The 18,217-nt window shown below is 38.0% G+C and overlaps 1 protein-coding gene across 1 annotated transcript in view; it reads left to right on the top strand.

Annotated features, from left to right (window-relative positions):
- Positions 1–18,217, top strand: part of CNGB3 (cyclic nucleotide gated channel subunit beta 3) — a 153,289-nt gene that overhangs the window by 101,313 nt on the left and 33,759 nt on the right. The window contains exons 12-14 of the mRNA XM_077163224.1: positions 1,818–1,977; positions 3,861–3,958; positions 15,579–15,662. Coding sequence (XP_077019339.1) covers positions 1,818–1,977; positions 3,861–3,958; positions 15,579–15,662 — 342 coding nt within the window. The remainder of the gene's footprint in view (positions 1–1,817; positions 1,978–3,860; positions 3,959–15,578; positions 15,663–18,217) is intronic.

The raw sequence follows: 18,217 nt of genomic DNA, 5'->3' as shown, positions 1-18,217 counted from the left end.
ATTCATTCTCCAGCCAGAACTACGGCTAGGGTAGCTCTGGGTCTGGCATTTAACAAGATCTCCGGTTGATTCGCATACACACAGGTGCCGCTCCGTGTAACACACTATCCCTGCCTCTATATTGAATATGGGATTCCAAGAAGAACAGAAAGTACCAAGTCACTGAGGTAACAGCACACAGGGAAGAGGCTGGAGCTGGAAATAACAGTTTTGCCCCTTAAACTTTCATAAGTAAACTTCCATAAATAAAACCTGCTGAGAAAGAAAAAAGATAGAAAGAAAAATAAGGGGGCCTGGGACAAAGTCTTTATTTATTCAACATCCCCGCACACAAACACACAAATTAATGCAGCCTGACATGATTGTAGCATCTTAACTGCAATATTCTCTTCTCTGATTGCAACTCACAGAGACTAGAATTGTCTTCCTCTCACACTCTCACATGCTTCCTAGCCTGGAACACATCATTGAACACACATCCTTCTCAACTCCTACAACAAGAACAAGTCAATATTGCTAAAGGATAACACAAAACCCATTCAGATTACTGTCACTACAAATTCTTGGGTCCTCAGCACTGATCAATGATGCTTTTAATTATTCTTGGTCGCAAGTTTAACAGTTTATTAAAAGCCCCCATCCCACCCACACTCACACAATGTCCCAAGTTTCACAACCCTAAGTGACTTGGTAATATAGGTGCCAAGAGCACCTGAGAATTGACATTGTTGAAGAATATTCAGAATATACACTGAGGAGTAAGTTAGAGATTCAAAAAAATGCAACCAGTTTGATTATCTACATAGCTCTTTCTCAGAAAGTATTGATGAGTAGAAGAATATACTACCTCTAAAAATAGAAACTGGGGAAGGCACCGCAATAAAAGAACCATTTGAGCTGGACCTCGAAAAATTAGTATTTTTTTTCCTTAAGCAGAAAAGATTCAGCGACTAGAATGAATGAGCAAAGTGTTAGAAGTATAAAAGCGAGGTCCTGATTTTCCTCCCTATTATAAACCCACAGTCGAAGCAAATTTACAACCACTTGCTTCCCTCTATGTGAGAGGAAGAGTCGAGCTATATATCTTTTTGTTCTTTTTCTCCTTTATTTTTGCTGAGACCTTAAAGATCAGCTCTTAACCTAGAGTGGGTTTTTATGGCTGAGTTATAAACATCCAAGAACTAAAACCTGACAGTTCTTTAAGTATTGTCACAGCAGTAGATAATGTTTCAGTAATTTCAGCACATTTCAACTTCTGCTGAATTCTATGCCTTAAGCAAGATGAGATTTGATTTTACCTGTCTAAACAACACAAATGGAAGTACAGAGGTTGCAATTTCATGACGAATTGAGTCTATATAGCCAGCCAAACCGGATAATATATGAAGGATGCTTTCAAAGTGCAACTCACCAAAAGGGACTAGCCATTCTCTCAGGTAATTGCTCAACTTTCGCGGCACATTCCTCGCATAAACACAAGCTGTATTCTTTTTTAAAACATCAACTAACATATTTGAAGTAATATACAAGTTTACAAAGAATATGTGCATGCATTATGTTACTAGATCCTCACAAAAAACCTCAAGCAGTAGGCAAGAGAGAATTAGTACCATCCTTATGGAGTCAGAGAGTGGATCTGATTTGTCCAATATTTTATGGCTAGGAGCAAAATTAGGACCCAAAATCAGTGTTTCAAAAGCAAGAAGTTGGTGCATTTGAAGGGAATATGTCATGTCAGAACACTTTACTCACCTGAACTTTTAGTAACTCTTCCATTTCCTCCACTGAGCACGGGGTGACTGTGTTTGTGATTTCAGATGCGAGACGTCATTGGAGCGGCTACAGCCAATCAGAACAACTTCCGCGCCTGCATGGATGACACCATTGCCTACATGAATATGTACTCCATCCCCAAAAGCGTGCAGAAGCGGGTTCGCACTTGGTATAAGTATACGTGGGACTCTCAGAGAATGCTAGGTAGGCATGGCAAATAGCTGACCAAATCCCTATGAACTATGCAATGTAATGAAGGTTTTGTAATATAGAAACAGAGACTAATTGGTTTGGAACAAAAGACTGGAAAACTATTAGATGATCCTTAAAAGCATTAACTTAATGCCACAGAATTCTTTTTCTTAAATATCCAGCTTTATATTTCCAGTTATGCCAACCCTGGGGAGGTTGCTAGGTTCTACACATATTGTCACACAGAATCTTCACCAAACAAGTAGAAGTATCAGGCAAATTTCAGTGCCATGAACCCCTTTTTAGATCAAGGAAAGGGGTGCTCTTAACTGAGAAATCCAACCGATGGCTTAACAGGGACTCAGACCTGCGTTTCAAAACCCTTGCTTTTTCATTGACACCACGCTATCTACTGAACAGACTACTCAGAAAGCGAAGCCAGCTTTTGGGTCATTCCCATCCTACTACGGAATTGCTTCTAAGAGACCCTTACATGTCTCTACTATCAGTTGTAAAGCACTGGAGTAAAATATATATATATACACACACACACACATATATGTATGGAGTAAAACAGCCTTTTATATATATATATAAAAGGATATAAAGTAAATTAAAGATAACATGCTAGTATTGGTGATAATCAAATTCAGCTTTTAGTTTGTTCCTTATCATATAAAAATAGGAATTAAAAAAAAGCTATTTCCACCAGAGTACAAATCACCATGAGATTTTCAAATTGAAGAGGTTCCTGAGGTCGTTGATAGTAGCACCTTTTATTCACCTTTTTGCCACTCTTAAGAGACTCCAGCCTCTATGTTAAGAAGCACTTCCTGAATCCTATGCTACCAAAACATGTTTCTCGAGCTCCTAAAGCTCTTTCTGGAAGCATTTCAATGGAGAGGAAGAGCAGCAAAAGGAGTGACAGCCACGTTCCTCCCTCTCTCTGAGCAGCAGGAGACACGGATCCAACACCTGGGCTTAGGGAAGTTAACTAGACACCAACAAGCCTCAGAAACAAGGACCTGTGTTATTATTTGGAGGGTTTTCATATGTAGAACCCATACTGGAATAAAAATAAAGAAATATCAATTTTTCTCTTTTATGACAGATATAATAAATATCAAAAGTAATCAGATTTCAAAAACCCTAGGTGTATCAGACACTAAGAATGGCAATTTTGTTTAAAGAACATTCTATTAGCCTGAAGGCCTATCATTTAATTTGAATTCACAAGCAGACAAATCTTAAAAGTATTCACATTCTTCATTGAGTTAATAAGCAAATAATAATAATTTGAATCTACTCCCTTAGCGCATTTCTTCTTTGGATTCCATTCCCAGCTGAGCCACCTATTGACTATGTATAAATGGGCAAGTCACTTCTAGTCTCTCTAAGCCTAGGTTCTTTGTGTTTTTCTTCTTTCTGCAAAATAGGAGTCAAAATATTTTTCATGAGGGTGAAATAAAATGATGGATGTGACAGAGCTCTGCAAGCTCTCAAATGGCACATGGCCCTTGTTATTATTTGCTAACCCTAGAATGCTATGGCAAGAATCAGTAAATCAGAAGACATGAACTGGATCCTCTTTCTGTCCCTGATTTGTTCGCTAGTCTTTGTCCCACGATTATTAAACTTTATAATCAAAGTTTCAGCAAAAATCAATGTTCTGGAATTATTCAATAAGTTCTTAATAGCTAAAATACTTCTCTGACAAATGCAATAGTGCTTTTGTGAAAAGCACACCTGTCCAACTGAAGTATGAAAACATAGCAGCAGATTTATCCATCTATTTATAGAGTTGACATTTTGTTTCCTTTATTTCACAATTTTTTTCTTCTTATTCTTTGGTGATTTGTTTCATTAATTATTATGCTTTGTTGATCTTTTTGAAGATGAGTCTGATCTGCTTGAGACCCTTCCAACGACGATGCAGTTAGCCCTGGCTGTTGACATGAACTTCCGAACCATCAGCAAAGTCGATTTGTTCAAGGCAAGTGCTTTTGCAATAAGTAGAAAGATACCACATCCATCCCTCTATTAAACCTAAGCTCTTACTTTCTACAGCATTTAGGACTTTTTTTTTTCATTATGTTTTTTGTTTTGTTTTTTTTAACATGGGCAGGCTCCAGGAATTGAACCCTGGTATCTGGCATGGCAGGTGAGAACTCTGCCACTAAGCCACCATTGCACCACCCTATATTATGTCTTAAAGTCAAAATAACCTGGAACATTTATGGAGAATTAAAAAATCAAATAAATTATAAGTCTCTCTTCGGCAGAATACTTGTTCTTTAGAAGCCTCTTTCTCTTAATTGGTGTCAAAAATGAAGAGTTCTTCAGATTCTTCTGGCATTAACTTAAATATAACTAAATCTGCACCTCTATATTTGTGCCAGTGTGGGCATTCTCTCCTTTTCGTGAGTGTGCCTTGGCAATGTATGCCAAATCGGGCCCCAGATTCGCCCTAGCTTAGCCTGACAGAGAATCACGCCTAATCACCTCTCCGATTACGCATGCTTTGGATTTACTCTAGGATGGTCAAATTTAAATTTAGGGGTTTTTCAGAAAAAGAAAAATGCATAGAAATTTTTATTAATTTTAATTAGATGATTTTTTGATATTTTTAATTTTACTAATCTCTCCCTTACACATTATAGTGCAGGTAAATTTCTCTCAGTTAAGATTTAATTCTGTGCATGGCATTCACTAATTCATCTATCCAATTAATTCATTCAACAAATATGTACTAAGTTCCAGGCACTGTTTTATCCAAACGCCCCTGATATGAAATAATTAGAATAAGCAAATTCATAGAGGGAGAAACTAGAATACAGGTTACCAAGAGCCATAGATAGAGAGTGGGGAATTAATGCTTAATTGGTCTAGAGTTTCTGTTTATGATGATGGAAAAGTTTTGTGGTGATAGTGGTGCCACATTGTGAATGTAATTAACAGCACTGAATTATATATTTGGATGTTGCTAAAAGGAGAAATTTTAGGTTGTATATATATACATGTTACTAGAATAAAAATTAAAAAGAAAAAGAAATCGCACTGTACAATACAGAGAACCCTAGAGTAAACTATTTGGACTACAGTTAATATTTATAATTAAAATAATAACATTTCATTGTAACAGAAGTACCGCGCTAATGGGAATTATTAACAATAGGAAAAACTGTGTAGGGGGTGGGGCATAATAAAGGAACTCTGCTCTTTGTGCCTGATTTTTCTGTAAACCTACAACACCTCTAATAAAATAATAAAAATAAATTTTAGAAAATACACAGGGTGCAGACATTCTAGAAGAAGGGAATAAAAAATCAAGTCATTATAGAGCACGTGTGGAGGTGGTCAGCACCCAGGCAGAACAGAAACTTTTAGCAAATGACCACCTTCTTGCTTACACAGCACAAAGGCTCTGAAAGAGCAAGGAAGAGGTTCCCATGGAGGCTGGTTTCCTAGAGAGATCGAACTATTCATGTCAGGGTCAGGGGATACAGCTCTCTTCTCAAACTCCACTTCGCCTGGGAGAGGAGGGACAAATCTGTGCGGCCCGAGGGTGGGGTATTTATTCCGCCCAGCAGGGGGAGCCCTGCACAGAGAGTTCCTGCTCTGAGAAGCAGCTGGAACTGCTTATTCCGGGATCCGGGTTCAAGGCACGGTTAGGTCATTCCATGAGACCTAAAGTCTTTCCCAGATTGAGAAATGGAAATGTATTGAAACATCTGCACGCAAAGAAAAGGAGTAGGGTAGACAAGGGTTCGGAGATGGTCGCGGGGGAATCGATGACTTCTCCAGGACAGTGAGACTGCACATATGTGGGTGGGAGGGAGGATTCCAGGAGGATGGACCAGCTGAAGCTCTGAGTTGGGATACCCTGCAAGGACGCCACAGTGGCTGGAGCAGAGACGAGAGAGAAGGAAAGAGGAATCAGAGAACAGTAGGAAGTGCTGGCTGGGCAGGGGTAAGGTGGCCTCGGAGGCTGTGGTGTGGACTGTGTTGTACTTTGATACACAAAGGCACTTCGGATGCTTACATGGTAGAAAAGGATCGTTCTGCCTGCTGAGTGAAGAACAGACATTAGGAAGCAAGCATGGAAAGTGGTGTATGTAGAAAGAATGCCCTGAGACCTACTCTTGGAGACTATAAGAAAGTAGTTTTAGTCCAATTCCCAGTTCCTAATGGAAGTTCTGGTGAAGCAGAAGCATCATGGAAAGAGAGTTTTATGACTGTTCATCAGGGAGATTGTGAAAGAGATTCTTACATTGGTTAACGGGTTCATCAAGACAAGTGGTTTTCAAACTGCAGCTTGCAATCCACTGAGGAGCCGTGAATTCAATTAATAATTAGATGGTCACAACCAGCATATAAAGTAGAAGAGAAAATATCAGAGTTCCTTGCACACAAGTAAGGGCAGGTATGACATTTTCGTTTCTGTTACTCATTTTTAAATGTACATATCCATATTTATATTCACGCTAGTTACAGTATAAATATGTCTTACTATAGGTTATGGTCAAAATACATGAAAGTCAAGAGCAGCTAAATTATCTTAACAGTAATTTAAAATGTTATAAAACTATACATTAATGACTCGCTTAATTGAAAATAAATGACAGAAACTACTTCTTTTATAAAGGAAAAAAATGTTTTAAATTCTATACTGATGCCTTTCATGGGACTATCTCTGAGCAAGCTCAGAGTTGAAAAGGTACCAGTTTTCAGCCTCAAGAGTTTTTTCCTTTGTTTTCACATATATTTTTGGAAATTCGATCAAATCAGCAACACCTGATTGGGAAAAAAAAAGATTAAATCTTCACATCTTGCTAATATTGTCTAAAAATTTAGATTCAATTTTACATGACATTTCCTTTCACGTTGCAGTTCATTCAAGAAAGAATCCATTTCAATTTACATTTCTTTTAAATGAAAAAGTTACTCATTTCTCCTAAAGCTCAGTGAAGTAGAAAATAAGCAGGTGTGGATTCTTTCTAAATTTATTTTTATGGAGATAGTCTTAGCAGTTGATATAAATTTGTTGTTTTCTTTAAGGAGGAGCTAGGTTGAGGAGAGATTCCATACCCTTATCATTCAAATTTTACCCAACTGATTCTTGTGTGGCTTCTGAATCAGCCTCAGGCTCCCTGAGAGCCTCCTGCGCCTCCAGGGCTGCTGGGTAGGAGGGTGTGCCTGCAAGCAGCACACAAGGCAGCCTACCAGGAGAGAGGCAGAGACATCTGGGCAGAGCCTCCCTAGTGTAGAATGGCATAAGCTCCTCCCAGAAGGAGGAGAGGTCCTTTGGGACCAGCGGAGCTTGATGACAACCGAGGAGAAATTTAGAAAGTTCCGTTGAAGCCAGGCTGTGGGGTGTGGGCCCCTTCACACAGACAAAGGGGGCTGTATAAGGAGGGGATGGTGGGACAGATTTGAATTTTATAAAGACAAAAATGCTGCTATATTGGTGAACACATGGACCAGAATTTCCAATGATACAAAGAAAGGTGACTTTAGCCGCTGCAAAACCCCGTTATCTTGAGTTCTCCCTGAGACTGAATCTTCCGTATCTTTGAAATGAAGGCAGACAGGAGGAGAGAGACAGAGAGAAAGTGGGAGTGAAAGAGAAGGAAAGAAATCTGGCACAAAGATTGGAAGCTGGCAAATGCACTTTGAATCTTTCCAATATTCAGGATTAGGGTAAATAAAAGGTAGTTAGAAATCATTTAACTTACAACTACCTATTTCAGGGTTCTTTAAGGAATTTATATTTTAGGTCTCCAAACAGCAATTTCAGAAGGACTTTTCCCCATTTCGTAAATTTCAGAATGGATACAGACCTAATGGCATTTCCTTGCAATGTAGCACCAGAGCATTATTCTAAGTCAAATAAGTGCTTCAGTTTTTCAAAAGAAGTGTCTGTTGCTTTAATTTTGTGTTATGCTCAGGTTAAAAACTTCAAAAAGCACAAATATGCTTATATTCCTTTCCTTTTAGCTTTGGAAAATTTTGTTTTTAAATCAGTGGAATGGTGTGTGTCCAAAGGGTTTAACAAAGGTATGGTAATGCCGGAGTATCATAAATTATAATAAGGCAATGTCACGTGAAGGTCATCCATACTGTCCATAATCCTTCAATCCCAACACCCTGTCACCATACAGCTTGGAATACCAGATTCTTACATGGCCTTACACCCTGCGGAGGACATAGGGAATTTAATCAAATGAAAGGGAAGAAACTGAGTTGCTGCAAACCCTGAATTTAAAAATTGATACATTAGTCTTCCCAAAAGTCGTAATTGCGCTTATTGAGTGTGTATATGAACCCCACTGTGCTACCTGCTTCATTTTCCTTCACTTGTTTAAGTTTCACAGCACTCCTCTGACAAATGTTTTATTGCTATCCCATTTTACAGAGAGGAAAAGCTACTTACCTAACTGAGGTGATAGAGCTCTAAGTGATGGCTTGGAGTTTAAGCGCAGGTTTTTCTTACTTCTCAATCTGTGAATTTAACAAGTTTATGATGCTACCTTTCAATTCCTCACCAATGTGGATAAGTAATAAAATGGTAAAAAAGAAAGAAAGTAAGAAAAAAACGGGAGATGTTTCACTGGAGTCAAAAGACCATGTAATCTCAAGAACATCCTTCTTTGATGATTTTCATCAAAAGAAGACTTAGACTTGCCACATGAAATAGTTTCAAACTAGATGCTTAAATTCACATGCAATTTCCTACTCACCTTCTACTAGGAAAAGACGGAATCTCAGGATTTTTTTTCCCCAGTAATCAAAACGTAGAATTAGAGTCACAGATTTTCACCAAAACTTTGCTTCAATAATTGTGGTTAATTAGTAAAATTTGCTCCTTCAGCATGGGTGATCTGAGTTTTGAAATAACTTTAAGAGTCATATATTTTTTTTTCATAAAATAGCTCTTCGTTGTAGATTTCATATTGCTCCAGCCCCAAACTCAAGTATTAAACTAATAAGGAGTGATTCGTTTCTATGAGATTGGGAAATTTTCCCTCCTTTATGATTAGTTATTATTTTGATTTTGATGTTTAAATATATTTTTAAAATGAAATGCCAGAGATAGCACATTTTACCTCCACCACTAAATTTCCAGAAAATGGAGAAAATGTAATCAAAGGTCTGTCCTGCCACCTAGTGGCTAACTGTAAAATCACATCCTTTGGGGCCTGAAAACAAGTCCCAGCTCAACAGTAGGAAACCAAGGACCCCGAGATACAAAAATTAGAATGTAGGTAGCATGAGTGTGTCTCAGTGATATTTGCTGCTCGTGTAAAAGTGCAGTAACCATCTGTGCCAGTTTGACTCTGTTCCGTACCCCAGAAAAAAAACAAATTCTTTAATCCTCATTCAATATTGCTGGGTGGGAGTTTTCGATTATTTCCATGGAGATGTGACCCACCCAGTTGTGGGTGATAACTTTGATTAGATGGTTTCCGTGGAGATGTGTCTCCACCCATTCAAGGTGGGATTACTTACTGGAGTTCTTTAGGACAGAACCATTTGGGGAAAAGCTTTAGGACCAGCATAGCTGAGAGAGCCGCCAGAACCAACAAAGCCTTTGGAGATGAAGAAGGAAAACGCTCCCAGGGGAGTTTCATGAAGCAAGAAGCCAGGAGGGAAAGTTAGCAGATGTCACCATGTGCCCTCACAGCTAAGAGAGAAACCCCAAATTCATCAGCCTTTCTTGAGTGAAGGTAACCTCTTGTTGGTGCCTTCATTTGGACATTTTCATGGCCTTAGAACTGCAAACTTGCAACTTAATACATTTCCCTTTTTAAAAGCCACGCTATTTCTGGTATGTCGCACTCCAACAACTTTCAAACTAAAACACCTCTAAATCAGAACACCTCACTGTGATTTGTAACTCATTTCACTGTGATTACATGGCAAGCTGAGCCTGGGAAGGTAATGAATGGCAAAAGGTGAAGAGAGAGACTTTTGCATTTGAAGAATAGACTTTGCCAGGAATGGACAGAGGTATGAAAGTGATTTCTACCACCCACCCACAGATACCCCAGAAGTGATATCTTGCTCAAAACTACCATAACATATTTATTGTGGGGGGTTCCCAGATAGGAGGGCTACAGTAAGACTTTCTGTATTTCATTTTTATCAATTTGTTTTTACCCTGGTAGGGTCTCTTTAAAAAGTGTTGTTGCTAGACTCTAAGTATTTTTAATGGTGAGCTTATGGCCTAGTTGAACTCCATTCAACCAACACACCCTGTCTAAGGCACCAGGCTAGGCACTACTGGGATACCCCAATATATTGAGCCCATATATTCCCTTTTCTCTGGGGCTCCCAATAATGTGGGAAATTCTAAATAAATCACTTAACATTCTTGGTTGTTGTGTTATGACTAAGTGACTCAAAACATGTAAAGTGCTTAGAAACAGTGCTTGGTATATAGGTTTTATTTTCATAATTACTATTAGTATTAACTGAGAAATAAAACGGTTTTAATTTACAGGGGAATTTTCACACAGGGAAAATCAGATTCTTTCATGTGTCCTGCTCGATCACAGGAAAATGGATTGGATTCATCCTTAGGGTTCAATCCAACTTATAACTCCCTGCTTTGACCATGTGATACTGAAGCTTCTAGAAAAATATAATTATTGCCAGTTCTCAAGGAAAGATTGATTGAAATGATTTTTAATAGTATTGCAAATGTTGAGTGTGGAGCTAGGTCCAATTCACTTCAAATGCAGTACTGATAACTTACAATACCATAGTACCTTGCAAAATACATATCAAATTTGACTTTGCTACTTCCATCAGCTACCAGTCAGGCTTGCCTTTGTCTTAGTGACAGGGAACTGGATTCAGAATCGCTGTCTAGACATACCACCCATCACCTATTTGTTTAATGAGAATGGAGCTTAAAACAGGACAAAGCATTTCCTTTGACAATGGGAAACAAGGCTGAGCTGGAAAAAGCCCTAAAGACTATTGTTTAAATGTGATGGTCACTAAAATTCATGGTGAGGTATAATTTACTAGTAAATCTTAAGTTTTGTTTGGAAGAAAGTAGGAATGAGCTTGGAGATGGATAAATCTTACAGGACTGAGAGAGTAGGCCTTCCAAAGATAAATTTTACCAACTTCACAATTGTGTTTAGAGCTTACCATGGTTAAAAGAAGAATTTCCTGGTTATAGGAACCACCATGTAACCTATAGTCCATATATTGAATGAAAAGAGAATTTCTCTCAATGCCATCCAAATGTTCAGAATCCTTACTGAATTCTGTAATTATCAAAAAGAGAATTATTTCTAAAAACCTTATTCCATACATCAGCCCATATTCATTTAGACCCTTCCATACCCCAGACCCTGTTGAGATGTCGGGAACACAGGAGTGAATGATGCACACATCTTGCCCTCAGGTTGTCCAGAGTGCAGACAGATAATCCACAGTCGGGCTACTCTTCTTCTGACACCAACTGCATGTGTGACCTTAGGAGAAGTCAACAGACTTCCTGCACCTTCCTTTCCTCATCTAACAATGGGAGTGATAACAATAGATTAATGGGAGGCATCCCAGGGAGGCTGGGAAGATTCACTGGGTGAATATGAGAAATTAGTAAAATTTAATGCAAAGTACATACTAATATAATATTGATGGTAGTGCTTATGCAGGAAGCCCCACTTTATTTTTAAAAGGACGTTTATGAAACAGTGCTTGTGCTCTGACTTTCTGTAAATCAGAAAGTTTCCTAATGACTTCTATAAAGGAAATGGAGCTGAGTTACAAAGAAAAAAAAATTAAAAGCTAGCCTCAGGATGTAATTCTTTCTAATCAGTGTAGCAAAGTGAATCTCAAGAAAATGATCATTTTCTGAAGAAAAAAAAAAGATAATCATTTTCAAAACACATCATGAAATATAATGGCTTCATAATAAAAACTTCATTTCATTAAGCCTAAATCCAGATAAAGATCTAGTCCTAAACCACAGCTCCCTCAAGTCCAGTAGCACCTTTCCACAAAGCAATTGTGAGTGAACAAAATCACCTAATGGGTGAATCTTAGATTGCAATTTTTCTACATACAGCTGCTATGTTCCATTTGCATGATTCATCCATGTTCTGTTCGAGTGTATAAATAAAAGGTCATAATTAAAGTGGTTCGAATGGTTTTCTCTGAGGATATCCAAATTAGAAGCTGTGGATGTAAGAGCTTGTGCTCATTCCTACCAGGGGTAATTGTTTGCTTATCTATTTTAGGGCTTATCTCCTAGTTTGGTCTAATACTTACCATTGATTTGGTTTCCTTTATTTATGTTTTTTGCTAGTGAGCTTAGATGAAGACTAGAAGGAAAAAGATTAAATGTATTTCTCTACAAAGGGATGTGTATTTAAATTTGTATTAAAACTTAAATTAATAAAAATTAAAGTTGAAGTCTCATCAATTATTCTCCCCAAATACATTATCTGTTCTTCCTCCCCGAGGTGGCCTCTAACATGATTTTGGAAAGTATCCTTCCAACCCTCATTTTGTATACTTTACTGTGTATCTATACATACGCATATCCATCTAGTATCAGTTTGTGGAATCTGTCCATAGTTAGAATTATACTGAATATATGCTATACCTTGCTGAATAAATATGTATGTATATAAAATCTATGTGTATAATATATATACAATATGGTTTATTTATGTTGATCACTCTATGGTATTCTACCTACAAATAGTGAATATTTTATGGATGTGGGTTAACATTAGATTGTTTTTGATTTTTTCAGCATCGCAAAGAAAGCATCCTTGTGCATATCTAGAATCAGAATTAGTACCTTAGGAAAGCACCATTTAAATTATCAATAATTCCTATAAGTCCAATTTAATACTGTTGAGAAGTTTCACTGAAGTACATTGCAATAGAAAATGTTCAAGGAATGAAAACCTTATTTTTGATTTACAAATTATAATTAATATTGAAGAAAACAATGCCAAAAAGTCACATTGTGCATATAGAAGTAAATATAAGGATTTTTAAGCCTTCTGTTTATAATCATTTATAGTTTTAATCTTTTCCACAGATATGTATGATTGCAAGTTAGCTTCACTGCAATGATATTCCAGATATGTATGTGTTCAAGAACTTCCACATATTTCTAATGGATTTTTTTTTAAACATCAAAGCACTAAACTTGCCTTAGTGGAGGAGATCCTAAGATTAAGCCCAAGTTTGTTGGTGTTTTTCTTCTAAATGGGTTCTGAGTAATCAGCATGTCAATTTCTGAATGAAATCATTCTGAGTTGATGACAGTTCAGAATAATAAAAGAAATCGGCCATGCAGGCTGTTTAGTTAGAGCACTTTCACTGAAAATGAGGTAAACACACTTTTTAGAAAAAATGATGTTTGTTTTGGTTTGCTTTAGCAAATAGGCTAACCTGTAAGCATAGTTAAAAATGAAACAAATAGAAATAAAAATAGATACTTCTGTACAAGGAAATATACAGCAAGGAAAGGCCAGGAAAATTTTCCTCTTCCTGAAAGGGCCTTTGGACATCTTTGCAAATGAAAAAAAAAAAAAAAATCATATTCATCCCTAAATGACTCAAGTTCCATTATTCACAGGAACACATTCCTGAAGCCTCCCCTCTCTCCCAGCCTCACTTGCAGGCAGAAGTAACCCTCTCCTCTCATAAGCCTCGTGGCTCTTTACCTTGCTGTGTCTTTTGACATGATCTTTCTCTACCATCAATTACAGCTTTTCTGTTTACTTACAGCATCATCCCAACTAGACTCACTTTCTTTCATCCAAGGGCATGGCACATATCAGCCCTTGCTCAGAGTAGTTTCTCATCAATATTTGAAGATATTGTTTTAAAAAGATATGGGTATTAAGAAGCTACTCCTGCAAGCTGTGGTCTTTTCTCTAAGCTGGAGAACCAAAAGCTGTAGGTTCTTAAATGAATTTTTAAAAATCTAACACCAAGTTCATCAGAATGTTTCTCATCAATGGCTACTTGAAAACACTTCAATCATAAATTATTAACTTTCCTTATCAGTCAAGTCTCCCCAAGGTTTGCATTTCGTATGGATCTAGGTCAAGTGTTCACTACTGAAACCATTAGCGTAAACTGCTGATTGCGAAAGGAATGATTATCCAGTCCACAAATTGGGAGCAAGCCCTTTGCTTCTCTTCTTTTCCTTTGTGTCTGGCTTTATGATTAGTTCTTAGCGAAATAATCAGTTCCCTAAAGGGTAGGCAGAACCAACTGTAAAAGGAAAGTTGCTGCATGTTAGCTGCTCTGGCAGGAGAAAAACAGTTCTGGGGAAGGCAAAAGATACAAAGCCATTGGCTGAGTTGGGATTTTTTAATCACCTATAGATTTTTCTTTAGGCCATCATAAATAAACAATAATTTTGACAAATCAGATTTGTTTCTTATACTTTTAAATGTGGATATGAAGGAGCCCGTGTCGGCGTCCCCGGAGGCGGAGCGGCTGCCAAGGCCAAGTACACCTGGCCCAGGTCATTGTGATGGGGTGCAGGTGGGCAGGGCCTTCGCTCGGGCCCTGCGGCAGGAGTCTGCAGCCAGTCCAGCAGCCAGCGCCCGGAATGCGTGGGACACCAGTCTGCAGCCACATCCAGCCTCGGGCCGCAGCCTTCAGGAGGCGCAGCAGATGCTCAACATCTCCAAGCGGACCTCCGAGGAGATCCAGAAGCTTCCAGCCGGTCTGGGTAATCGGGAGACCGCACACCTCCCATCCCGCCTCCTTTCGTCTGCAGAACTACAAGCATTTACTTAAGATGAACGATTTACCTGTGAGTGGCTCCTTCTACCTGCAATCAAAGGTGGCCCGAGAGAAGCAGTGCCTTGATAAGGAACTCAGCACCGGCCAAGAGAACAGAGAGAAAAAGACAGAAGCCCAAAACGAGAACACTCAGCTCCTCTCTGCCCCACCCCACCACTGCCACCTCTAATTTATAGCTTGGAAATAAATGTCTTTTCTGCAAAAAAAAGTGGATCTGAACAGTCATTCACTAAAGAGATATTGCTTTGGTATCTGATACGTACATTCTCCTACCATTTAAAAGATGAGAGTTGAGGTGAAGAAGAAAGATGTACAAGCTTGCAAAGTTAAATAATATCTGACAACAGTGTAAAAGGTATTATAAGAAAGATATATATTAAGTAGAATTATTTTGATCTGTCAGATCTAATATAATAGTATTTTATTAGTTATAATAATGAATAGCTAACATCAGTTCTATGTTAAGCATGAGTTAAAATTTTACTATTATGAGATAATCACCTTTATTCCCATTTTATAAACAAGGAAACTAACAGCATGAGAGCTTAAGTAGCAATATGTAGTGGAGCCAGGATTCAAACTCATGTCTATCCAACCGGAATCCAAACTCTTTTCACTATACTATACATGTTTTGGGGTTTGTTTGTTTGTTTCTTAATTTCAAGCCAAAAACAAGTTTATCTCCATTAGCAGTTGAATATTTCATTCTAACATAGACAAGCTTTATTATTGTTCATTTCCACTGCATTCTAAAATCTCTAGGAGTATTGATCTTTTGACTGTCTATAAGAATCATTTTTCTCTTTGTCTAGGGTTGTGATACACAGATGATTTATGACATGTTGCTAAGATTGAAATCCATTCTCTATTTGCCTGGTGATTTCATCTGCAAAAAGGTGAGTACATGCTGTTTTTCAAATATACAACTAATAATTCATTTGAGGAGGAGTTCAGACAAAGATTAAGAACATAGTTTAAACAAAATTTGTCTAAGGTGAATTCCATAGCATAGAAATAATTGTGATATACAGTTCTGTATAACAATGATGTGCTCTCAGAGTTCAAAATGGAACAAAATGATATGGTTTTCATTACTATTATGGGATATAAGTGTGGATAGCCTGAAAAGCTGCTTTGTATAAATGTAAATTATGAATCAGTAACACCCCATTAATTCCAAATATTTAAAGTGAGGGAAAAAGTTACAGAAGTAAAAGGTGGTTCTGCCCTTTTTATACCTTCAGCAAATTGTCAGTTACCTCACTTAACTTACTCAGTCTATGGGTAATTGATGCCACATTTTTTAAAACTTTTTAAAAGTGTTTTATTATGATTACATAAGTAATCCATGTTCATTATTTTTTAAATGGAAACTATATAAAAGCACAAAGACAAAAATTCCACCACCCAGAAATAACCACTATGAATATATATCATCCTGTCTTTTTATATGGATTAATGGACAAGCATGTTTTACAAAATTGGCATAATTCTGTATATATGTTTGAAACACGCTTTGTCATATAACAATATATCAGAACATTTTACATATTATTAAGTAATCTTCTGCACCTTGATTTTTTTTGTTACATCATATTCCAGTCTATGTATATACAATAAATTTCCTGTTGTTGAACATTTGGATTATTTCCTATGTTTGCTCTTATAAATAATTTGGATGAGTAATTTTACAAATCTCTGATTATGAATCTAGGGAGAAAGAGAAGGAATGATGACTTTGGATTTTCTGACTTAAGAGACTAACTCAAGGGTGAAATCAATCTAAAATTTTAAAATAAAGTGAGCAGTTCAAAGAAATGAGAAATGCTCCAAGACTTTGGTGAGTTTACAAGCAAATAAGGAAGAGAAGCACTTATATCCCAAAGTTTTTACATTTCCCAAATATTTTATATGTTATGGTAGAAGTAAGCACAAGCTCTTTAGGACAACAATGTAGTGACACTTGCCCCACCAGAGGTACTGGTGCAAGATTTTCCAGAGGGGACGATGACTAAGCTAAGTCTTAATATATGAATAGAAATAAACCAAGTGAAAGAGGAAACTGGGATTATGGGTAGAAGAAAGCATTTGTATGAGCTAAGGCAGAAAGGAAGGAACTGGGTCTAGAGGGAGGGAATACAGAGAATTGCAGTCATGCAAAAATTGGAACACTTTTAACACCATTTAGTCAATAAAACTCAAATGTTTTTGAATATTTATTGTGGACAAGGCACTGTGATGGCTACTGAGTATATAGAGCAGTGAGCAAAAAAAATGGTCCATGTAATCCAGGAGCTTTCGGTCTAGTGTCATGTTATTCAATAGACAGTGTACATCAGACTCACCTGAATGCATATATCTGAGCGATTCAATTGGTTTGAGTGGAGCCCACATAACTGTACTTTTTAAAAAGCTCCCCATTCTGGAGGACCTCTTTTGTTGCTCAGATGTAGCCTCGGTCTCTCTAAGCCCAATTCTGCAAGTGAAATCATTGCCCTACCTCTTACGTCCGATAGGACATCCAGGGGTGAAAGTCTCCCTGGCAACATGGGAGATGACTCCCAGGGGTGAATCCAAACCTGTCACTGTGTAGCGTGAAAACCAGGAACAAGGCCGCAGGCCTCCAGAAACATTTCCGAAATTAGAACAGGCTGAGACTAAGGATCCATAGTTTCAGGAAGCAGGTTTTATTTGCTATGGCCATAGGACTCAGCCGAGTAGCCTCTGAAAGTCTGAGCCCCGAACAAAAGGCAACCTTAGCTTTTATAGACTGTATGACATGTTAAAGACAAGGCAAACAATTGGCTGATTTACATTGAGAATGGCCCAGAGCTGAACCATTGAGGGGCCCCCACCCTGGGAATGTCTTATCTTGCTTATGTGCATCTTCACCAGTTCCTGAAGGCTAAGGGAGGGGGGTTCTATCCCAGGAATGTGTCTTATCTCACTTGCCTGCAAGGAGAGGGAGTTTGGGGATTTTCCACAGAGAGCTAAACCAGAAAGAGGCGGAGGCCTACCTGCTACAACTGTGGGATCAACAATTCCATCCTGAGAAAAAGAGGGAAAAGAAGTGTAACTAATAAAGTATCAGTGGCAGAGAGAGTTCAAATAGAGTCAAGAGGCTACTCTGGAGGTGCTCTTATGCAAGTTTCAAGATAGACCTTGCTACCTATCATAACCTGCCACCCACGACCAGGACCATTCCAGCCAATCCTAAAGAACACTTAGGGCAATATAAAAAATTCCACAAGGGTTCCATGCACTCGAGTAACTTTCCAGAAACCTACAACCTCCAGATGGGTCCAGATAACTCCTGAAACCTAGCCCAGCCTCTCCAGAACATCAGATAGCTCCATCTCCCTACCCCATGTTAGTGACAGACCCTTCCAATATAAGAAATTTAGAATTGCCATAGCCCAAACAACCTTAAAGAGAGATATATGGAAAGATC

The sequence above is a fragment of the Tamandua tetradactyla genome, chromosome 6, assembly GCF_023851605.1.
Source record: "Tamandua tetradactyla isolate mTamTet1 chromosome 6, mTamTet1.pri, whole genome shotgun sequence".
In the NCBI taxonomy this organism is placed as follows: Eukaryota; Metazoa; Chordata; class Mammalia; order Pilosa; family Myrmecophagidae; genus Tamandua; species Tamandua tetradactyla.
This window is presented reverse-complemented; position numbering and strand designations above follow the sequence as displayed.